General features: G+C 46.1%; 2 protein-coding genes across 3 annotated transcripts in view; both read right to left on the reverse strand.

Moving 5' to 3' along the window:
• Nucleotides 1–17078, reverse strand: part of LOC138676993 (interleukin-1 beta-like) — a 35628-nt gene extending 18550 nt beyond the window's left edge. Inside the window, exons 1-2 of one of the 2 annotated variants that reach the window (XM_069766758.1) lie at nucleotides 17003–17078; nucleotides 15665–15871 (exon numbers count right to left, since the gene is read on the reverse strand). In XM_069766758.1, coding sequence (XP_069622859.1) covers nucleotides 15665–15854 — 190 coding nt within the window. In that variant the 5' untranslated portion in view covers nucleotides 15855–15871; nucleotides 17003–17078. Of the gene's footprint in view, nucleotides 1–2708; nucleotides 3042–15664; nucleotides 15872–17002 lie in introns of those variants that run through there. The other variant, XM_069766759.1, reaches the window with a different exon arrangement.
• A 4430-nt stretch (nucleotides 17079–21508) lies between these two features.
• Nucleotides 21509–23946, reverse strand: LOC138674626 (uncharacterized). The gene is made up of 3 exons (XM_069762441.1): nucleotides 23793–23946; nucleotides 23487–23646; nucleotides 21509–22564 (listed from the first exon to the last, which is right to left on the reverse strand). Exons 1-3 carry the CDS (start codon nucleotides 23944–23946, stop codon nucleotides 21514–21516), a joined length of 1365 nt encoding a protein of 454 aa, XP_069618542.1. The 3' UTR covers nucleotides 21509–21513.
• Nucleotides 23947–24191: the final 245 nt, after the last annotated feature.

The raw sequence follows: 24191 nt of genomic DNA on the forward strand, positions 1-24191 counted from the left end.
TGACAGCTCTCCAGCGACCAAACAGCGACGCTGCAGCGATCCGGATCGTTGTCGGTATCGCTGCAGCGTCGCTTAATGTGAAGGGGCCTTTAGTCTTCCTCAATGTCACCATTTAAAAATGCAGTTTTGATATCCAAATGTCTGACAAACATCCTTTGAACTGCATCTACCGCCAACAATGCTCTAAATGTTGTCTGCTTAGCGACCGGGGAAAAAGTAGCATCATAGTCTTCGCCATATTTTTGAGAATATCCTTTTGTGACCAACCTCGCTTTAAATCTGTGGACTTTACCTTCAGAATCATATTTGGTTTTAAATACCCATTTACACTTAATTGCCTTTTTATCCTGTGGTAACTCAGTGAGTTTCCAAGTTTGAAGTTGATGAAGCGAGTTCATTTCTTCATTCGCGGCATTGATCCACTTTTTCATGGGCGGGTAGTTTCTGCATTTCATCCCATGACTGTGGTTCTGACTCAGGCAGTGTCTTCACAATGTAGGATAAACGTTTAGCTGGTATTCCTTTGTTTGATCTTGACGACCGTCAAATTTCAGGTTCACTTAGGCCTTTTGTTGTTCCTTCAGTGGTTGAAGAGTCCAGCCAGATTTCTACATTCTTTTCTTCGTTGTCTTGTAATTGTGATTGAGATTGTTGTTGTTGCTTCATCTGGACTACTGGCATAATGTCATAAAACTTGGGTGACACGAAGTTTTCATCAAACACTACATCTTTACTTCTTGTGACCTTGTTTGTCTCTGGGTGTAAAATTCTATAACCTTTCTGGGTTTCACTGTAGCCTACCAGGATGCCTTCCTTGGCATGAGATTCCCACTTAGTTCGTTTTTCTTTGGGAACATGTGCAAATGCTTTACTTCCGAAAATCCTTATGTGTTGTAGTTTTGGTTTTGTACCATTCCATTGTTCAAATGGAGTTTTCTCTGTCGCTTTACTTGGTAGTCTGTTCTGAAGATAACAAGCCGTCATAATAGCTTCGCCCCAATATACTGTAGGCAAATTAGCATCAAATAACATACTCCTTGCGCTTTCACAGAGTGTCCGGTTCCTTCTTTCTGCTACACCATTTTGCTCAGGGTTGTATGGTACAGTAGTTTGAAATATGATTCCATTTTTCTTTAAAATGCTCTGTGTTTCATTACTTGTATACTCAGTTCCATTATCTGCACGTAAAGTTTTTGGCATTCTTCCAAACTTGTTGTGTACTTCAGCTAGATATATTCCAAGTTTCTCTGGAACTTCATTTTTGCTGTGAAGTAAATAGACAACTGTACATCTTGAATTGTCATCAATAAATGTAAGAAAATATCTCTTCTTTCCAGGGGTCTGAGTACGCATTGGACCACAGATATCCATGTGTACTAAATCTAGTGGTTGTTCTGTTCTTGTAGTACTTTTCTTAGGAAATGCCTTTCTGGACATTTTCCCTTTGATACAGCTGGAACACCTCATTGTCTGATTACATGAATCAATTGTAATATTATCAGCCAATTGTTCTTGAAATAACTTTCTTATTGCTTCTGGGTCTCTATGCGCAAGCCGCCTGTGCCATACATGAATACAGTTCTTGTGCAGTTCTTGCTTAGCTGTGCATACACACTCTTTACATTTCAACTGATACAGTTCATCTCTGATTTTTCCTTTTGCTAATGTGTGACCCTCCTTTGAGATGATGCAGCTATCTTCCTTAAATGTAACTTCATTACCTTGTTTTGTGAGCTTTTTCACAGATAATAGATTACTTTCAAGACTAGGCACATATAGTACATCCTTTACATGGATCCTTCTACTTTGTGTTGCAGAGATGTTACAATCAATATAACCGTCTCCTATGCCTTCTGAGTTCATGCACTGACCGTTTGCCATTATCACTTTCTCTGACTTATTTTGGTTAAGCTTAGTAAAGAAGTCTCTGTCATTGGTCATGTGACTGGTTGCACCAGAATCTATACACCACGCATGCTTTGATTTAAATGCATTGACTGATGTGAATGCAGCTTCAGTATTTGCCGAATCATTGTTTCCAGATACAGCACTCTTAACTCTCTGTTGGCTGTTTTGCTTTTTCAACTGACTCATTTTAGCTTTCCAGACTCTGCATTCAGCTTTTAAATGACCTGGCTTCTTGCATACAAAACATTCACGTGTCTCTTTAGGGTGGTTTTTGCTGGTGGGCACATCATGTGTTTGTAAAGCAGTTTCCTTGTTACATATCTTGCTGCTCACATTTTCTGCCTTTCTCTTATATTCATCTACAAGCTTTCCTCTGACGTATTCCAATGTCAGCTCATCATCTGGGCGTGCATCTAGTGCAGTTACTAGAGTGTCATAGCTTTCTGGGAGACCACTAAGTAATAGTGCTGCTACATGGAAGTCCTTCATATCTTCCCCAATGCCCCGCAGGCGCTCTACGGTCTCCAGAATAATTCTAATGTAGTCCTGCATGTCCTGGTCATTGTGTAGCTTAGACTGATACAGCTTTCTCATTAGATAGAGTTTATTACTTAAATTTATTCTCTCATGTACTTTCTGCAACTGCTACCACATTTCCTTTGCAGATTCACACTTACACACATGCACAATCTGATCATCCTCTATACTGAGTGATATGGTGCTCTGTGCTTTCTGATCCATTTCTAGCCATTCCTGTGGTACTGGGTCAGGCTTAGGGTCCTGAGTGTATTTCCACGTACCTTCTCTTATCAGCAGCATTTTCAACTTGAATTTCCAGGACTGATAGTTCTGGTTATTCAGGCTTGGCACTGTAAACTTTGTGGAGTTGCTGCTGGTGGCCATTTTACTTCTTCTCAGTTTGCTGTTGTCTTTCTATCTCTGTGCTCTGGAGGTTTGGGATTGCTTTGACTCCTGGGCCCATAACCTGTTAGCAGCGGGTTAATCAGCGTGATGTCCACAACGAGCAACAGAGAATGTTCATTTATTAAGAATTAAGAATATCCAGCTTAAAACATGAGAACAGGATCAATCTGGTTTCTGAGAGAGAGAGATCTGCTATGAGTCCTTCTGCTTCAGCTCCACACAAGAAATGTGCTCACAGGGAAGGGGAGGAGGAACATCCTGTCTGTAAATGAGGACTCTTTTTTTTTTTTTTTTAACTTTGTTGACATGTGAACAATATGCATGCAGATATATAAATCACATCATATTAAACAAACAATAGTTGTTGCAATACATACAGATCCATACCTCCCAACCGTCCCGGATCCAGCGGGACTGTCCTGATTTTGACAGTCAGCCCCGCGATCCCGGGCGGGACATTAATTGTCCCGCACTGGTTGGGAGGTATGTGAATCACCCGGTCAGTCAGCTGAGAGCTCCCTGCACCCGGCCAGCACAGCAGCACATAATGGCTGCTCTGTGCACAGGACCTGTGATGAGGTCACAGGATGGGAGGAGTCAGGGGTCACATGATCGGATTCGGGAGGAGGACCTCCGTGTACAAGACTTTGCTGGTTGCCATGGCGCCGGAGGAGGGTAAGGCAGCGTATGTGTGAGGTCAGGAGGTGTTTACAGGGTGGATGTAGCAGAGCCGTGTGTGTAAGGGGTGTACGGAGCCGTGTGCATGAGGTGTACGGAGCGCAGCCGAGTGTGTACGAGGTGTACGGAGCCGTGTGTACGAGGTGTACGGAGCCGTGTGTACGAGGTGTACGGAGCCGTGTGTACGAGGTGTACGGAGCACAGCCGCGTGTGTACGAGGTGTACGGAGCACAGCCGCGTGTGTACGAGGTGTACGGAGCCGTGTGTACGAGGTGTACGGAGCACAGCCGCGTGTGTACGAGGTGTACGGAGCACAGCCGCGTGTGTACGAGGTGTACGGAGCGCAGCCGCGTGTGTTATGGCTGGCAATCAGGCAACACAGCGTGCAGTAATCAGCGCACATACAGAGATCTGGCAATAACCAAAAACAATAGGACGAGCTCTGAGACGTGGAATCTCTGTAGACTGCAGTACCTGATCTATCCTCACACAACTAAAAGCAGCAGTGGATTGCGCCTATAACTACCTATGCAACTCGACACTGCCTGAGGAGCTGACTAGCCTGAAGATAGAAATACAAGCCTGACTTACCTCAGAGAAATACCCCAAAGGAATAGGCAGCCCCCCACATATAATGACTGTTAGCAAGATGAAAAGACAAACGTAGGAATGAAATAGATTCAGCAAAGTGAGGCCCGATATTCTAGACAGAGCGAGGATAGCAAAGAGAACTATGCAGTCTACAAAAAACCCTAAAACGAAAACCACGCAAAGGGGCAAAAAGACCCACCGTGCCGAACTAACAGCACGGCGGTGCACTCCTTTGCTTCTCAGAGCTTCCAGCAAAAGTTAATAGCAAGCTGGACAGAAAAAACAGAAAACAAACTAGAAGCACTTATCTAGCAGAGCAGCAGGCCCAAGGAAAGATGCAGTAGCTCAGATCCAACATTGGAACATTGACAAGGAGCAAGGAAGACAGACTCAGGTGGAGCTAAATAGCAAGGCAGCCAACGAGCTCACCAAAACACCTGAGGGAGGAAGCCCAGAGACTGCAATACCACTTGTGACCACAGAAGTGAATTCAGCCACAGAATTCACAACAGTACCCCCCCTTGAGGAGGGGTCACCGAACCCTCACCAGAACCCCCAGGCCGACCAGGATGAGCCACATGAAAGGCACGAACAAGATCTGGGGCATGGACATCAGAGGCAAAAACCCAGGAATTATCTTCCTGAGCATAACCCTTCCATTTGACCAGATACTGGAGTTTCCGTCTAGAGACACGAGAATCCAAAATCTTCTCCACAATATACTCCAATTCCCCCTCCACCAAAACAGGGGCAGGAGGCTCCACAGATGGAACCATAGGTGCCACGTATCTCCTCAACAACGACCTATGGAATACATTATGTATGGAAAAGGAGTCTGGGAGGATCAGACGAAAAGACACCGGATTGAGAATCTCAGAAATCCTATACGGACCAATAAAACGAGGTTTAAATTTAGGAGAGGAAACCTTCATAGGAATATGACGAGAAGATAACCAAACCAGATCCCCAACACGAAGTCGGGGTCCCACACGGCGTCTGCGATTAGCGAAAAGCTGAGCCTTCTCCTGGGACAAGGTCAAATTGTCCACTACCTGAGTCCAGATCTGCTGCAACCTGTCCACCACAGAATCCACACCAGGACAGTCCGAAGACTCAACCTGTCCTGAAGAGAAACGAGGATGGAACCCAGAATTGCAGAAAAATGGAGAGACCAAGGTAGCCGAGCTGGCCCGATTATTAAGGGCGAACTCAGCCAACGGCAAAAATGACACCCAATCATCCTGGTCAGCGGAAACAAAACATCTCAGATATGTTTCCAAGGTCTGATTGGTTCGTTCGGTCTGGCCATTAGTCTGAGGATGGAAGGCCGAAGAGAAAGATAGGTCAATGCCCATCCTACCACAAAAGGCTCGCCAGAACCTCGAGACAAACTGGGAACCTCTGTCAGAAACAATATTCTCAGGAATGCCATGTAAACGAACCACATGCTGGAAGAACAAAGGCACCAAATCAGAGGAGGAAGGCAATTTAACCAAGGGCACCAGATGGACCATTTTAGAAAAGCGATCACAGACCACCCAAATGACCGACATTTTTTGAGAAACGGGAAGGTCAGAAATGAAATCCATCGAAATATGTGTCCAAGGCCTCTTCGGGACCGGCAAGGGCAAAAGCAACCCACTGGCACGTGAACAGCAGGGCTTAGCCCTAGCACAAATTCCACAGGACTGCACAAAAGCACGCACATCCCGCGACAGAGATGGCCACCAGAAGGATCTAGCAACCAACTCCCTGGTACCAAAGATTCCTGGATGACCGGCCAGCACCGAACAATGAAGTTCAGAGATAACTTTACTAGTCCACCTATCAGGGACGAACAGTTTCTCGGCCGGACAACGATCAGGTTTATTAGCCTGAAATTTCTGCAACACTCTCCGCAAATCAGGGGAGATGGCAGACACAATGACTCCTTCCTTGAGGATACTCGCCGGCTCAGATAACCCCGGAGAGTCGGGCACAAAACTCCTAGACAGAGCATCCGCCTTCACATTTTTAGAGCCCGGAAGGTATGAAATCACAAAATCAAAACGAGCAAAAAATAACGACCAACGGGCCTGTCTAGGATTCAAGCGCTTGGCAGACTCAAGATAAGTAAGGTTCTTATGATCAGTCAAAACCACCACGCGATGCTTAGCACCCTCAAGCCAATGACGCCACTCCTCGAATGCCCACTTCATGGCCAGCAACTCTCGGTTGCCCACATCATAATTACGCTCAGCAGCAGAAAATTTCCTGGAAAAGAAAGCACATGGTTTGAACACTGAGCAACCAGAACCTCTCTGTGACAAAACCGCCCCTGCACCAATCTCAGAAGCATCAACCTCGACCTGGAACGGAAGAGAAACATCAGGTTGACACAACACAGGGGCACAGCAAAAACGACGCTTCAACTCCTGAAAAGCTTCCACGGCAGCAGAAGACCAATTAACCAAATCAGCACCCTTCTTGGTCAAATCGGTCAATGGTCTGGCAATGCTAGAAAAATTACAGATGAAGCGACGATAAAAATTAGCAAAGCCCAGGAATTTCTGCAGACTTTTTAGAGATGTCGGCTGAGTCCAATCCTGGATGGCCTGAACCTTAACCGGATCCATCTCGATAGTAGAAGGGGAAAAGATGAACCCCAAAAATGAAACTTTCTGCACACCGAAGAGACACTTTGATCCCTTCACGAACAAGGAATTAGCACGCAGGACCTGAAAAACCATTCTGACTTGCTTCACATGAGACTCCCAATCATCTGAGAAGATCAAAATGTCATCCAAGTAAACAATCAAGAATTTATCCAGATACTCACGGAAAATGTCATGCATAAAAGACTGAAAAACAGATGGAGCATTGGCAAGTCCGAACGGCATCACCAGATACTCAAAATGACCCTCGGGCGTATTAAATGCCGTTTTCCATTCATCTCCCTGCCTGATTCTCACCAGATTATACGCACCACGAAGATCAATCTTAGTAAACCAACTAGCCCCCTTAATCCGAGCAAACAAGTCAGAAATCAATGGCAAGGGATACTGAAACTTAACAGTGATCTTATTAAGAAGGCGGTAATCAATACACGGTCTTAGCGAACCATCCTTCTTGGCTACAAAAAAGAACCCTGCTCCCAATGGTGACGACGATGGGCGAATATGTCCCTTCTCCAGGGACTCCTTCACATAACTGCGCATAGCGGTGTGTTCAGGTACGGACAAATTAAATAAACGACCCTTAGGGAATTTACTACCAGGAATCAAATCGATAGCACAATCACAATTCCTATGCGGAGGTAGGGCATCAGACTTGGACTCTTCAAATACATCCTGAAAGTCCGACAAGATCTCTGGGATGTCAGAAGGAATGGATGACGAAATAGACAAAAATGGAACATCACCATGTACTCCCTGACAACCCCAGCTGGTTACCGACAAAGAGTTCCAATCCAATACTGGATTATGGGTTTGTAGCCATGGCAACCCCAACACGACCACATCATGCAAATTATGCAGTACCAGAAAGCGAATAACTTCCTGATGTGCAGGAGCAATGCACATGGTCAGCTGGGCCCAGTACTGAGGCTTATTCTTGGCCAAAGGTGTAGCATCAATTCCTCTCAACGGAATAGGACACCGCAAAGGCTCCAAGAAAAATCCACAACGTTTAGCATAATCCAAATCCATCAGATTCAGGGCAGCGCCTGAATCCACAAACGCCATGACAGAATACGATGACAAAGAGCACATTAAGGTAATGGACAAAAGGAATTTGGACTGTACAGTACCAATAACGGCAGAGCTATCGAACCGCCTAGTGCGTTTAGGACAATTAGAAATAGCATGAGTAGAATCACCACAATAGAAACACAGTCTGTTCAGACGTCTGTGTTCTTGCCGTTCTACTTTAGTCATAGTCCTGTCGCACTGCATAGGCTCAGGTTTACTCTCAGACAATACCGCCAGATGGTGCACAGATTTACGCTCGCGCAAGCGACGACCGATCTGAATGGCCAAGGACATAGACTCATTCAAACCAGCAGGCATAGGAAATCCCACCATTACATCCTTAAGAGCTTCAGAGAGACCCTTTCTGAACAAAGCCGCTAGTGCAGATTCATTCCACAGAGTGAGTACTGACCACTTCCTAAATTTCTGACAATATACTTCTACATCATCCTGACCCTGGCATAAAGCCAGCAGATTTTTCTCAGCCTGATCCACTGAATTAGGCTCATCGTAAAGCAATCCCAGCGCCTGGAAAAATGCATCAACATTACTCAATGCAGAATCTCCTGGTGCAAGAGAAAACGCCCAGTCCTGTGGGTCGCCGCGCAAAAAAGAAATAATAATCAAAACCTGTTGAATAGGATTACCAGAAGAATGAGGTTTCAAGGCCAAAAATAGCTTACAATTATTTCTGAAGCTCAGGAACTTAGTTCTGTCACCAAAAAACAAATCAGGAATCGGAATTCTTGGTTCTAGCATCGATTTCTGATCAATAGTATCTTGAATCTTTTGTACATTTACAACGAGATTATCCATTGAGGAGCACAGAGCCTGAATATCCATGTCCACAGCTGTGTCCTGAAGCACTCTAATGTCTAGGGGAAAAAAAAGACTGAAGACAGAGCTAAGAAAAAAAAATGATGTCAGGATTTCTTTTTTCTCTCTATTGGGAATCATTGGTGTGGCTCCTTGTACTGTTATGGCTGGCAATCAGGCAACACAGCGTGCAGTAATCAGCGCACATACAGAGATCTGGCAATAACCAAAAACAATAGGACGAGCTCTGAGACGTGGAATCTCTGTAGACTGCAGTACCTGATCTATCCTCACACAACTAAAAGCAGCAGTGGATTGCGCCTATAACTACCTATGCAACTCGACACTGCCTGAGGAGCTGACTAGCCTGAAGATAGAAATACAAGCCTGACTTACCTCAGAGAAATACCCCAAAGGAATAGGCAGCCCCCCACATATAATCACTGTTAGCAAGATGAAAAGACAAACGTAGGAATGAAATAGATTCAGCAAAGTGAGGCCCGATATTCTAGACAGAGCGAGGATAGCAAAGAGAACTATGCAGTCTACAAAAAACCCTAAAACGAAAACCACGCAAAGGGGCAAAAAGACCCACCGTGCCGAACTAACAGCACGGCGGTGCACTCCTTTGCTTCTCAGAGCTTCCAGCAAAAGTTAATAGCAAGCTGGACAGAAAAAACAGAAAACAAACTAGAAGCACTTATCTAGCAGAGCAGCAGGCCCAAGGAAAGATGCAGTAGCTCAGATCCAACATTGGAACATTGACAAGGAGCAAGGAAGACAGACTCAGGTGGAGCTAAATAGCAAGGCAGCCAACGAGCTCACCAAAACACCTGAGGGAGGAAGCCCAGAGACTGCAATACCACTTGTGACCACAGAAGTGAATTCAGCCACAGAATTCACAACACGCGTGTGTACGAGGTGTACGGAGCAGAGCAGCATGTGAAAGGTGTACGGAGCGGAGCCGTGTGTGTAAGGGGTGTACAGAGCACAGCGGCGTGTGTACGAGGTGTACGGAGCGGAGCTGTGTGTGTACGAGGTGTACGGAGCACAGCCGCGTGTGTACGGAGCCGTGTGTACGAGGTGTACGGAGCCGTGTGTACGAGGTGTACGGAGCCGTGTGCATGAGGTGTACGGAGCGCAGCCGCGTGTGTACGAGGTGTACGGAGCGGAGCCGTGTGTGTAAGAGGTGTATGGAGCGGAGCCATGTGTACGAGGTGTACGGAGCACAGCCGCGTGTGTACGAGGTGTACGGAGCACAGCCGCGTGTGTACGAGGTGTACGGAGCCGTCTGCATGAGGTGTACGGAGCGCAGCCGCGTGTGTACGGAGCAGAGCAGCATGTGAAAGGTGTATGGAGCGGAGCCGTGTGTGTAAGGGGTGTACAGAGCACAGCGGCGTGTGTACAAGGTGTACGGAGCGGAGCTGTGTGTGTAAGAGGTGTATGGAGCACAGCCGCGTGTGTACGAGGTGTACGGAGCACAGCCGCGTGTGTACGAGGTGTACGGAGCACAGCCGCGTGTGTACGAGGTGTACGGAGCCGTGTGTACGAGGTGTACGGAGCACAGCCGCGTGTGTACGAGGTGTACGGAGCCGTGTGTACGAGGTGTACGGAGCACAGCCGCGTGTGTACGAGGTGTACGGAGCACAGCCGCGTGTGTACAAGGTGTACGGAGCGGAGCAGCATGTGAAAGGTGTACGGAGCGGAGTCGTGTGTACGAGGTGTACGGAGCCCAGCCGCGTGTGTACGAGGTGTACGGAGCGGAGTCGTGTGTAAGAGGTGTTCGGATGAGAGCAGAGTGTGAAAGGTGTATGGAGTGGAGCCACGTGTGTACGAGGTGTACAGAGCAGAGCCACGTGTGTACGAGGTGTGCGGAGCAGAGCCATGTGTGTGCAAGGTATACGGAGCGGAGCAGAGTGTGCAATGTGTATAGAGCGGAGCCGTGTGTGTACGAGGTGTACGGAGTAGTGCCGTGTGTGTACGAGATGTATGGAGAGGAGCCGTATGTGTATGAGGTGTACGCAGCAGAGCCGTGTGTGTGCAAGGTATACGGAGCGGAGCAGCTTCTGCAATGTGTATGGAGCGGAGCGGTGTGTGTATGAGGTGTACGTAGTGCCGTGTGTACGAGATGTATGGAGCGGAGCCGTATGTGTATGAGGTGTATGGAGCGGAGCTGTGTGTGTATGAGGTGTATGGAGCGGAGCTGAATGTGTATGAGGTGAACGGAACGGAGCCGTGTGTGTTTGAGATATATGGAGTGGAGCCGTGTGTATGGAGCGGAGCCGTGTATGCAAAGTGTACGGAGCGCAGTCGCGTGTGTAGGAGTAGCTATGTGTGGCCATTATACGGTACGAAGTATCATGTGCGGCCAATATACAGTATGGAGCATCATGTGCGATCATTATACAGTATGGAGCATCATGTGTGGCCATTATACAGTATGGAGCATCATGTGTGGCCATTATACAGTATGGAGCATCATGTGTGGCCATTATACAGTATTGAGCATCATGTGGAGCCATTATACAGTATGGAGCATTATGTGCGGTCATTATACAGTATGGAGCATCATGTGGGGCCATTATAAAGTATGGAGCATCATGTGGGGCCATTATACAGTATGGAGCATCATGTGGGGCCATTATACAGTATGGAGCATCATGTGGGGCCATTATACAGTATGGAGCATCATGTGGGGCCATTATACAGTATGGAGCATCATGTGTGGCCATTATACAGTATGGAGCATCATGTGTGGCTATTATACAGTATGGAGCATCATGTGTGGCCGTTATACAGTATGGAGCATCGTGTGGCCGTTATACAGTATGGAGCATCATGTGTGGCCATTATACAGTATGGAGCATCATGTGTGGCTATTATACAGTATGGAGCATCATGTGTGGCCGTTATACAGTATGTAGCATCATGTGTGGCCGTTATACAGTATGTAGCATCATGTGTGGCCGTTATACAGTATGGCGCATCATGTGGGGCCATTATACAGTATGGAGCATCATGTATGGCCATTAAACAGTATGGAGCATCATGTGTGGCTATTATACAGTATGGAGCATCATGTGGGGCCATTATACAGTATTGAGCATCATGTGGGGTCATTATACAGTATGAAGGATCATGTGCGGCCATTATACAGTATGGAGCACTGTGTGGCCGTTATACAGTATGGAGCATCATGTGTGGCCATTATACAGTATTGAGCATCATGTGTGGCCATTATACAGTATGTAGCACTGTGGCCATATTTTTTTGTTTATAATTATTCTTTATGAACAGTGTGATCAGCAGTGCTAAATGGGTGTGGTTGAGACGTGGATATGGGTGTGACTAGTGAATGGGTGTGGTCAGAGGCGTGCCCTAAAATTTGCCGCGGCGCGCGTTGCGCGCCGCTAACTTTATCCCTCTTTCCCAGCTTCAAAAGTTGGGAGGTATGCAGATCAATATGCATTAGGCCAACAAAGTATGAAGTGTTTGTTTTTTTTACATTTACACTGGTAACCAGGGTAAATATCGGGTTACTAAGCGCGGCCCTGCGCTTAGTAACCCGATGTTTACCCTGGTTACCAGTGAAGACATTGCTGAATCGGCGTCACACACGCCGATTCAGCGATGTCAGCAGGAGATCCAGCGACGAAATAAAGTTCTGGACTTTCTGCTCCGACCAGCGATGTCACAGCAGGATCCAGATCGATGCTGCGTGTCAAACACAACGATATCGCTAGCCAGGACGCTGCAACGTCACGGATCGCTAGCGATATCGTTGTGAAGTTGGTCAGTGTGAAGGTACCTTAAGACACCAGCCTTATTATGAGAACATAGTAGAAGGGGGGCTCTTTTATCCATAGGAAAGGGGATAAGTTCCTAATCACTTGGGATCTGGCAACTGGGACCCCATTGACCTTGAGAACTAGGGCCCTGAAAAGACCCTCTGCTCCATTTATTCTCTATGGGAGTGCCGGAGATAGCCGAGTGCAGCCTTCAGCTGGTCTTCATCACTCCCATTAAGAGTGTATGATCAACTATCGCTCTATTCACATGGATCTTTCATAGTCAAGATCAATGGGGTTCTTAGCAGTGGGACCCCAGCAATTAAGAAGTTATCCCCTATTATCTGGATACAGGACAACTTCCAAACTTAGTACAACCCTTTTAAAGTAGTTGTCGCGCAACATTTCAAGCCTACTTACACCATATCACTGACAGATTTACTGTCACCCATCTGAAAAAAGCAAATCTAAATAAATCTGATTGGATATATCCAACAAAATCCCACCAATATTATAGGAACATAGCTCTAGTAGGAATTAAAACTTAACCTATAATGTGTACAAGGTAAAAACATCAATAACAACAAAAACAAATAGTGTCACCCCAAAGCAATCTATAATATAACGCTGGGAGCGTCACTCTGTCCGAAGCCTTAATAGACTGCGCAGGTGCGACGCTCCTAGCGTTACATTATAGAAAAAATGCCGCCGAGAGCAGGGGGTCGGGAGCACGGGGACGCCGTCTATATATGTGCGCCCTGATTATGCAAATAATTCGCCGCCATAGTAAGTTTTTACTTACGCTATTCGTTTCGGGCGCCATTGTTTTGCTCTTCCTGGTGCCGGAATCGGCGCCTGCGCAGTCCGCGCTTTCCGGCGCCATTTTCTTGAAGACACACTGCTGTGTGTCTTCAAGAAAATGGCACCGGAAAGCACGGACTGCGCAGGCGCCGATTCCGGCACCAGGAGCAAGACAATGGCGCCCGAAACAAATAGCGTAAGTAAAAACTTGCTGTGCCATGAGGCTGTGGCACTTCATGCCACAGCAATTTGTTACTTACGCCATTCCTTTCCGGCGCCATTGTCTTGCTCCTCCCGGTGCCGGAATCGGCGCCTGCGCAGTCCGCGCTTACCGGCGCCATTTTCTTGAAGACACACAGCAGTGTGTCTTCAAGAAAATGGCGCCGGAAAGCGTGGACTGCGCAGGCGCCGATTCCGGCACCGGGAGGAGCAAGACAATGGCGCTGGAAAAGAATCAGGTAGCGTAAGTAAGAAATTGCTGTGTCATGAGGCTGTGGCACTTCATGCCACAGCTATTTGTTACTTACGCCACCTGATGGGGGTCATAAACCTTTATGGAGCAGCGTATGGGGCATATGGATGGGAGCAGCACATGACAGAACGGGGGCGCAGGATGGGAGCAGCATATGACAGAATAGGGCAGCACATGACAGAACGGGGGTGCAGGATGGCAGCAGCACATGACAGAATAGGGCAGCACATGACAGAATGGGGGTGCAGGATGGCAGCAGCACATGACAGAACGGGGTTGCAGGATGGAAGCAGCACATGACAGAACGGGGGCGCAGGATGGGAGCAGCACATGTCAGAACGGGGGCGCAGGATGGCAGCAGCACATGACAATGGTGGTGCAGGATGGCAGCAGCACATGACAGTACGGGGGTGCAGGATGGGAGCAGCACATGACAGAACGGGGGTGCAGGATGGAAGCAGCACATGTCAGAACGGGGGCGCAGTATGGGAGCAGCACATGTCAGAACGGGGGCGCAGGATGTGAGCAGCACATGACAGAACGGGGGTGCAGGATGGCAGCAGCACATGACAGAACGGGGGCGCAGGATGGGTGCAGCACATGACAGAACGGGGGTGCAGGATGGCAGCAGCACATGACAGTACGGGGGTGCAGGATGGAAGCAGCACATGATAGAACGGGGGTGCAGGATGGAAGCAGCACATGACAGAATGGGGGCGCAGGATGGGAGCAGCACATGACAGAACCGGGGCGCAGGATGGCAGTAGCACATGACAGAACGGGGGTGCAGGATGGAAGCAGCACATGACAGAACGGGGGCGCAGGATGGGAGCAGCACATGACAGAACGGGGGTGCAGGATGGAAGCAGCACATGACAGAACGGGGGCACAGGATGGGAGCAGCACATGACAGGATGGGGACGCAGGATGGGAGCAGCCAGTGACAGAATGGAGGCGCAGGATGGGTGCAGCACATGTCAGAATGGAGGCGCAGGATGGGTGCAGCACATGTCAGAATGGGGGCGCAGGATGGGAGCAGCACATGACAGAATGGGGGAGCAGGATGGGTGCAGCACATGACAGGATGGGGACGCAGGATGGAGCAGCACATGACAGGATGGGGACGCAGGATGGAGCAGCAAATATCAGGATGGAGACCATATACCAATATAAATGCTCGCTACCCGGGCGTAGAACGGGTTCAACAGCTAGTAAACATATAATGGTACTAAATGATGTAACCTGTGTAGTAAAACATCATTTATGGGTGATACCAAAATAGAATGTTAGTGAGAACAGCCGTTGCTCATACAAAGTATGCTGTCCCACACTTTCAAGATACCTCTAGTTTCTAACACAAGCACACCTAGATGCGAAGATGTTAAGCCAGGTAGCCTTGTATGTATAGGTATTGGCAGGTATCAAAAACAAATTATGAACAGGCGGGAGGGGGGGTAAAACAAATAAGGTAGAAATCATACATAACAAAAATGTTTAAAACAAGAACGATCTCACCAATTCCCGTAACCCAGGTAGGTATAGCCCATGGTTCGCTGGGGTGGAGAAATCCATAAATCAGCGACATAAGGGGACAATACCCTGTCAATCCCTAAGGGGCTATCCGTAAACCTAGGTCCCCGAGCTCCCGCCCTTACAAGGGCAGTCCACAGCTACCCCTGAGCAATATCATGCCCTGCACTATTTGTTTTTGTTGTTGATGTTCTTACCTTGTACACATTAAAGGTTAAGTTTTAATTCCTACTAGAGCTATGTTTCTGTCACCCATCTGACAGAATTTTTACAATTTAAGAACAAAACATCTGTAATTTCTGTAAAATCATGATTCCATGAAAGGGCTTTCCGTCAATCTTTGCTGATTGTATAATATTTTGGAGTCAGTATAAGGATGATCTATATTTGATGGCTTTCTAGATGTGAGAAATTAGTTATTACTTTACCTCCTAGACTAAATTCGCCGTATGGACCTCCTGAGTCTTTTAATCTCCAACATCTCATGATTGGAGTTTCTGGACGAGGTCCCAGGATTTCTCGGAGTAATAGATAAGGGGGAGTCGGATATGTTATGATTAGAAGATCATTTCTGATAAATCTGTTGTAGGCATTGCTGTAATGATAGAAGCAGGTCATGGCTCCTTACACAGAACCTGAGGAACAAGGAACACAAGTAGTGTCAGAGTCAACCAATAAATCGGTGCAGCATGGTGGCTCAGTGGTTAGTATCACTGCACCCTTGCAACGCTGAAGTCCTGGATTCAAATCCCACTAAGGACATCTGCAAGGAGTTTGTATGTTCTCCCCATGTTTCCATGGGTTTCCTCCAGCTTCTCTACTGATAGGGAATTTTTGATTTTGAGCCTCACTAGGGACAGTAATGACAATGTCTGTAAAGTGCTGGACAATTAATGACGCTATATAAGCGAGAAAAATAAATGTTAATCATCTTGGGACAGATTCTTAGATTTCATCACATGTTCCTTTGTCCTGCCTCCCTATCCTGAGTGGTGGACATACAACATGAATACAGATGACCCCATTACTGAGATAGGAGATGACAGTTGGTGCTTATAAAGTTCTATGGAGAACTGTAACTGTCATTTCAGGACAACTTGCAGCAGAATGTCTGTGTCTTTCTCCAGCTCCTTCTCCTCCATAGAATTTTACAATCACCAAGTGCCATTTCTTATCTCAGTAATATGAAAATCTGTCTTCACTGAATCCAGGAGGAAAAAAAAGCAGATTTCTCTGATAAGATATTTTACAAAGTTGCTTATTTTCATGTGTACTAACCATTTATAAAATTAAAATGTTGGTTATACTTTAAGCCCTAATTTTTTCATCACAAAAAAAATAAAATTTCCAATATTTTTCTCTTTCTTCTCCACCCAATTTCCTCTCCTAGGGCCTTCCCTCCATTAATATTCAACCAGGGTTCCTGGTGGAGCATTACATAACTATATTCTTGGTAAATGCATATTGGATGAAGAGATCTACCCTTTTTTTGCTCAGTATTTCTTGCTATGTATTGGATTTTGTTCACCCTTATACCTGTTGAATAAAACTTACTGAAACATAATACTATAATAACACAAACCATCGATAGACAAATACCACAATACACTCTAGAGCGGAAAGACCGTCCCGTGCTCCCATACTACTGACGTTGCCTTCCGCTGGTGTCTGGCCGACACAGCCGGTACGTAACAACCACATGTTCAACATCACTAACTGGTAATTCTGAAAGTTATGAAAGTTGCACAAAAAAATAAGTCTCTTACCTGTGTTATTGAGCGATGTATCTCTTATTTGTCTACTACCTGGTTCGGTGTCTTTTGTGATGTGGGTGTATCTGCATATAAATCTGGAAATGTAGATATACCGGAACTGTGAAATGTTGCAGATCTCTTCTCGTGCCAAGAGTCATCAGCATTATTTTAGGTTGTTGTGTTTCCTATTTCTTGCAACATATATTCATTAATTATGACTAATGCACTTCAGAAATACCTAGCTAAATAAAGGGCAGGGTAAACCTGACAACTTTCCTATAATGACCGGGGAGCTCACCAAAATAAGGAAGACCTATTAGACCACCAGTAGGCTTGGAAAATATCTCAAAACACCACCAATGCATGCAGAAACTTCCTAGATAATATTTATTTTTAAAGAAGGCTAACCTAATAATTAATATAATGATTGAAAATGTCAGTGCAATAAGTGAAGAAACCCTTATTATTAAAAGACATATTTTAATGCGCAAGAAAAAAAAAATATATATACAAAGCACAATAATAACAATCCAATAAGGGTACATAAAAAGGGGCCTGTAAGGCTACGTTCACATTAGCGTCATGCGACGCTGCGTCGCCGACGCAACGCACGACGCATCGGAAACGCACGCAAAAACGCACCTTTTTTGACGCAAGCGTCGGACGGATGCGTCGTAAAACGCAGCGTTTTTGGTGCGTTTTTGGTGCGTTTATACAAAAAACGCTGCGTTTTACGACGCATGCGTTGTCAAACAATGATTATATCTTTAGACACAATTTAGTGTCTAGACACTAGATAACACCACCAATGAATAGAAGAGGGTGGGTCTAGTGTCTAGACAATCGATAATGCCACCAATGGGTAGATGAGGGTGGGTATTAATGTAATAGTGGTATATATACCCCGGCATAGATTATTTCCAACCATAGAGCATCAAGATGGATCGTTCCATGGAGAGTATCTACCTCAATTTTGAGCTGGAATTAGCCCTTGCTATTGCTTATGCTATTGCCTGTCATGAACAGAGGAAAAGCGACAAACTACGGAGAAGGAGTCGTCGGCGTTTTTGGCTACACCCTATAGTGGAAGTCCGAGAGAGTCGTGGGGCCTACCATTGTCTGTTTGGCGAGTTAAATGACAACCAGGAGAAATACTTCGAGTACACCAGGATGTCTCAAAACAGCTTCCGATATCTGCTGCGTCTGGTGGAAGGAGCCATTTCCAGGCAGGACACGCAGCTCCGTAAAGCAATTTCCCCCGAGGAACGTCTGCTGGTGACTCTACGGTACGTAATGGAATGTGAAGGATTTATATGTTCTTGCCATTTTTTAAAGTAACGTGTTTTTGTTTTGTGGGGTGGGGGATTGTAATTAAAAATGAAAAATTCTTTCATAACAATGTAATTAATTATATTTATTTATTTTTCTTCTTCTCAGTTTCCTGGCTACCGGAGAGACCTTGAGATCACTGCATTTCCAGTTTCGTATTGGAGTCTCCACACTGTCTGGTATTATTGCCGACACATGCCGCGCATTGTGGGACAACCTCCGGGAGGAATTTTTACCCATCCCTACAACAGAAATATGGCCAACGCCCAAAAATTCGAACAAGTGTGTTCTTTCCCTAACTGTATTGGAGCCGTGGATGGGAAGCACATTAGGATTTCCAAGCCTTCAAGAAGTGGATCTCTTTTTTTTAATTATAAAAAATACTTTTCCACCGTGCTCATGGCAATTGCAGGTGCGGACTGCAGGTTTCTCGCTGTGGACATTGGAGCGTTTGGCCGTGCAAATGATTCACGGACATTTAAGGAGTCAGACATGGGCCGAAGATTATACGAGAACAATTTTAATTTCCCCCAGCCACGACCTCTTCCCAACACCGAAGGACCGGCCCTGCCATTTGTTGTGGTTGGGGATGAGGCTTTTCAAATGAGTGGCAACCTACTTAAACCGTACTCCAGTCGGGGGTTGGACCACACCAAAACTATTTTTAATTATAGACTGTCCAGGGCCAGAAGAACTGTGGAGTGCGCCTTTGGCATCCTGGTCTCCAAATGGCGTATCTTAGGATCCGCCATAAATTTGAAAATTGAGACAGTGGATGAGGTGGTGAAGGCGTGTGTGGTTCTCCACAATTTTATTATTGATAAAGAGAGTCAACATGGAACTCGATGAACCCATACCAAATCCATTGCCTGATTATCAAGATCATCCTCTGCGGACAACTGTGGAGATTGCTCATATGAGGGACCAATTTGCTGCATACTTTGTTTCAGATGTTGGCCGTGTTTCATGGCAAGATCAAATGGTTTAATTCATCTTGTTATTATGATGTCATGTAAACACTGTGGAGTCCATGTCATTTAACCATCCTATGTTTAGTTATTGTCATAATGTCCCCTGATTTTCTAATGCGTTGTGTTTTGAAATAAAGTTCTTGTGCCTTTCCGTTTTCACAAAAAAAATCTCCCATATGTTTTTGCATAGTAATAGAATTGTAAAATCCAATTTTAGTGAAAGTAATGTGTGTCCCACAAAATTTATGTGAGCACCAGTACCCAAATGGACTGTGACAAAACAAATACATTTTTCAGCCGTGTGTACCATAGTTTGGACGTATAACATGATCGGCTCCCACCTTGTTAACCATTTTTAATCCTGCAGACTATTTTCATATGGAACCTGGCTTGACAAGGAGGGAGACGATCATGTTTGCAAAACTCTACAGAGTTAACACTATTGGACTCAGGATGCTAGTATACGTCCAGAGTCAAATAGTGGCGACACTGTGAACATTGCTTCCACCTCACCTGACCAATATTCTTAAGGTACATTAATAAAACTATTATCCAACGATACCGACCAGTGATACGACTGGACCGAGATCGTTGTTTAGTTGTCGCGTGGTTGCTGGAGAGCTGTCACACAGACAGCTCTCCAGCGACCAAAAAAGAGCAAGTCCCGTGTAATCTGGGTAATGTTATGAAGCGCATGGCCGCACTCACGATGTTTACCATTGTAAATGTAATTTTAAAAAATACAAAAAAACATTATATTCCGGTGTGTGACACGTCCATCACCGTCAGCTTCCCGTACTGTGCCAGCCCTAAAGCACAGCACAGCACAGCGTTTATTATTAAGTCAACGGTGTGCTCAGCTTTACGGGCGGGAATCACAGTGTCAGTGCGGAAAGATGACGGCGAGGGACGTGGTTGACACCTTTTTATATTTGTGGGGTATTGTTCACTTTTTATTTGAGTGTTTAAAACACTGCGCTAGTAACCCAATATTCCCTTGTTTAAAACAAAGACATCGCTGGATCGGTGTCTAACTCGCCGATCCAACAATGACAGCGTGTGATCAGTTAGGGTACCGTCACACTATACGATTTACCTACGATCGCGACCAGCGATATGACCTGGCCGTGATCGTAGGTAAATCGTAGTGTGGTCGCTGGGGAGCTGTCACACAGACAGCTCTCCAGCGACCAACGATGCCGAGGTCCCTGGGTAACCAGGGTAAACAGGACCGCGCTTAGTTACCCGATGTTTACCCTGGTTACAAGCGTTAAACTAAAAAAAACAAACAGCACATACTTACATTCTGGTGTCCGTCAGGTCCCTTGCAGTCTGGTTCCCGCACTCAGTGACTGCCGGCCGTAAAGTGAAAGTGAAAGCACAGCCGCTGTGCTCTGCTTTCACTTTACGGCCGGCAGTCACAGTGCGGGAAGCAGACGGCAAGGGACCTGACGGACACCAGAATGTAAGTATGTGCTGTTTGTTTTTTTTTAGTTTAACGCTTGTAACCAGAGTAAGCATCGGGTAACTAAGCGCGGTCCTGCGCTTAGTTACCCGATGTTTACCCTGGTTACAAGCGAACGCATCGCTGGATCGCATCGCTAGATCGCTAGATCGGTGTCACACACACCGATCTAGCGATGACAGCGGGAGATCCAGCGATGAAAGAAAGTTCTAAACGATCTGCTACGACGTACGATTCTCAGCAGGATCCCTGATCGCTGCTGCGTGTCAGACACAGCGATATCGTAACGATATCGCTGGAACGTCACGAATCGTACCGTCGTAGCGATCGAAATGTTATAGTGTGACGGTACCCTTACCCAAAAAAATTCAAAATCATTCGCTAACACCAAAAATCTCACAGCAGGTGCTCAATCGTTTTACGATTTCAGAAAAGATAACGTTGGTTACACACAAAAAACAACTTTATCTATACTGAAATCGTTGTGTGATGGTACATTTTAAACTTGACATATTGAGCAATGCTGTTTGTGTTTGTAACATCTGATAGTACACTGAGCGACAGCCCTATAAAACAATGAAAAAAAAAATTGATAACATATTGTCAGACATTGCACATCAGGTGTTACAAAGACAAGATTTGTGTATACGGCGCAAGGTGTGATTTGGTGCAAACTTTATTAGAGACAATAAAAACGAATTTTTTTAAAAAAAAATAACAGTTTTATTTAGGGACACAAAAAAAATGGGAAAATGTAATTAGGGGGTATCTACATCTGCTATTAAAGGGGATTGATATCCCCCACTTTTTGGGGGTGTTGAGGAGACCGAGGAGGAGGACGAGGGGGAGGAAGCAGCATACTCTATCACACTAGACGGGATGCCGACATCAATCCAGGCAGTTGATGGTGGCGAGACTGCCAAAGCAGGAGGTGAGGGAGGAGGAGGGACGACCAGTGTCCTTGGCTGGCTACTCCGGCTCCGGGTCGACCCAGGCTGTGTAGATGGTGTACTCCTTGTAGACCCAGCCTGGGTACTTGGTGTGCTCCGGGTCGACCCAGGCTGTGTTCTGGTGGTAGTTTTGGGAGCAGCTATAGCCAAGGTCATAGTGCTTGTCGTCGTCGTCTTCTTCTTTTTCTTCCTCCTCTCTCCCTCTGGGTGTGGGTCGGCCTCCCGTCTGTGTGCCCTTGAAGGCCTGTCATGCTCTGAACTTTGGGGCTCTGTTCTGTGGTGGCGGTGGCGGTGGCGGTGGCCCTCGGCACGCGGAGCTCTGTGGTGGTGCTCTGCAGCAGGAGTCGGAGTCATGGCAGCCAGCGATGGTACTGCGGGCACATTTGTCGCTGACTGCATGACCCGAGCCTGCTGCAGAGCAGTGACATATACATTGTTGCAGCCCTGCATGACCGAAATCTGGAGTTCCGGCGTAAGATGTTCAACCATGCCGTTGTGAATGGCATTAAAAAAATGTTTGGCCGGCCTCGAGAGATCCGTTTCGATGTTTTCAAGACGCCGTTCGATATTGGACATTTTATCGCACAGCGCCTTGAAACCATTCTGAAATACGGTGCTCAAATGTAAAAATTCGGGCATGACCGCCCTGTCCGAGGCCCGCTGACGCTGTCGGGAAGACCCGAAGGAAGGAGCGACAGAGGCCTCGGCCAGGGGAACATCTGATGGACCGGCTGCCGGTTCGCCAGATTGTGGTGGTGCAGACCTGCTCTCGCTGTGGGATGGCTGCGACAGTTCAGATGGCGCTTCACAAAGGACCGCTCCAGAGGGTCGGACAGTCTCGCGGGTGCTGCTGTGTGTTCTGTGAAAACATAAGGAAACCATTAGTATACTAAATATCACATTTCACATGGGTCATTAATAAACTTTACCGCCAGGTATCCACTGCCGCCATTAATATTAACCTATTTTTAATATTGACACTGCATATGCACCATCAATATTAAAAAAAAATGCATTTATTTATTCAAAATAGTCACCCATGGTTGCGGTTTGTAACGCCAGACAATTATGCTTACGTTGGAACTGCCATGACGTCACGGTCATGTGACCGAGACATCACAGGTCCTGCGAGCTGAGCAACCATGGGAACATAACCTGCTTTGCAGTGGAATGTATGCCGTATCTATTATATTTTACTTTTTTGTGTATAAAAAATCTTGGATACACCTGGATAGCCACTATACTACTCCACTATGAAATATTGGCTGGGCATGGCCAATCTACTATCTTTCTGTGTTCTGTATACTTCAGATTTCAGGGAAATTGCTAGTAAGTCCAGCTCACCATTGTAGTAATCCCAGAAGGGAGCCGCTGTGTCAAGTGTGAGAAGACCAGAAATGAATAAAAAATTTGAGGTCAACGAGGCGTGAAAAGTAAAAACAAAATACTTTATTCACTTCAATCAGAATCAGAGGATGAAACATCTGCACAATACAATAAAAACACTATCTACGCGTTTCAGGTCTGATGTTCCCTGTCTCCTGAAACGCGTAGATAGTGTCTATTGTATTGTGCTGATGTTTCATCCTCTGCTTATGATTGAAGAGGATAAAAGTATGTATTTTTTACGTTTCACGCCTCGGTGAACTTGCCTTTTTTCTTCATTTCTATACTTTGTACTTGCCAAAATAAATGGCTGGGCAATAAGCTACGTGGCTGGAATGTAGTATGTGAATATGCATGTTGTAAAAACTAGGTGTGTGCATAGGTACTATACTTACTCTCTGCTTTCAAGGACCGGTCGCAAGAACTGCAGTATACGGTTGTACTTGTACACCGAGGTCCTTGAAGCTGCAGCACCACTATGGGTCTGTCCCTCCTTTTTCAGGCCCCTCCTGAAGCGGTCCTTCATGGAGCGCCATCTGGTCCTCAATTGTTTAACTGTGTATAAAGATAAAAAATAAAAAAGGTTTTAGATAATATATTGAAAACGATTACGCAACCGTGTGCAATCCCAATAGAAGACATCACAGACGGTTGTGTAATCCTGGCATGATGGGTCACAGCAGCATTTTGGAAATACTTACGGAAACTAGCTTTGGCCTTGGGGGAAGCGCTGTCGAAGCCATCCCACAGCGATTGTGCCACCTCTAACCACAGACGCCGCAATATGCCCTGGTCCGCGTGCCGGGGGTCACGGCTGTCCCACAACGGGCCCCGTGCTTCAAAGGATGCCACCATCATGTCTATATCCAGTGGTTCAACCAGGGCCCGTTGTGAAACCTAGAATAAATGGAAAATATTAATGTTTGCAAGAAAAAAAACATTGTCCCTACCTCCTCCACTGCCACCTACCACAAACACCACCACCCCCTCCCACCACCCCCCATACCCGCAAAAACAAAAAAATTAAAGAAAAAAATGAATAGGTTTGAAAGAAAAACTTACTCTCCGTCCTGCAACCACAGCTTGGCCCCGTGGTCTCT

Source organism: Ranitomeya imitator, chromosome 4, assembly GCF_032444005.1.
Source record: "Ranitomeya imitator isolate aRanImi1 chromosome 4, aRanImi1.pri, whole genome shotgun sequence".
NCBI lineage: Eukaryota > Metazoa > Chordata > Amphibia > Anura > Dendrobatidae > Ranitomeya > Ranitomeya imitator.

Bases quoted from the DNA above. Each gene is read 5' to 3' on its own strand.
- LOC138674626 (XM_069762441.1), bottom strand. From the start codon at position 23,946: ATGGTGGCATCCTTTGAAGCACGGGGCCCGTTGTGGGACAGCCGTGAC. The intron at 23,647-23,792 runs GTAAGTATTTCC...CTTTATACACAG, and splicing joins CAAGGCCAAAGCTAGTTTCC to TTAAACAATTGAGGACCAGA. The intron at 22,565-23,486 runs GTAAGTATAGTA...ATGTTTTCACAG, and splicing joins CCGGTCCTTGAAAGCAGAGA to AACACACAGCAGCACCCGCG.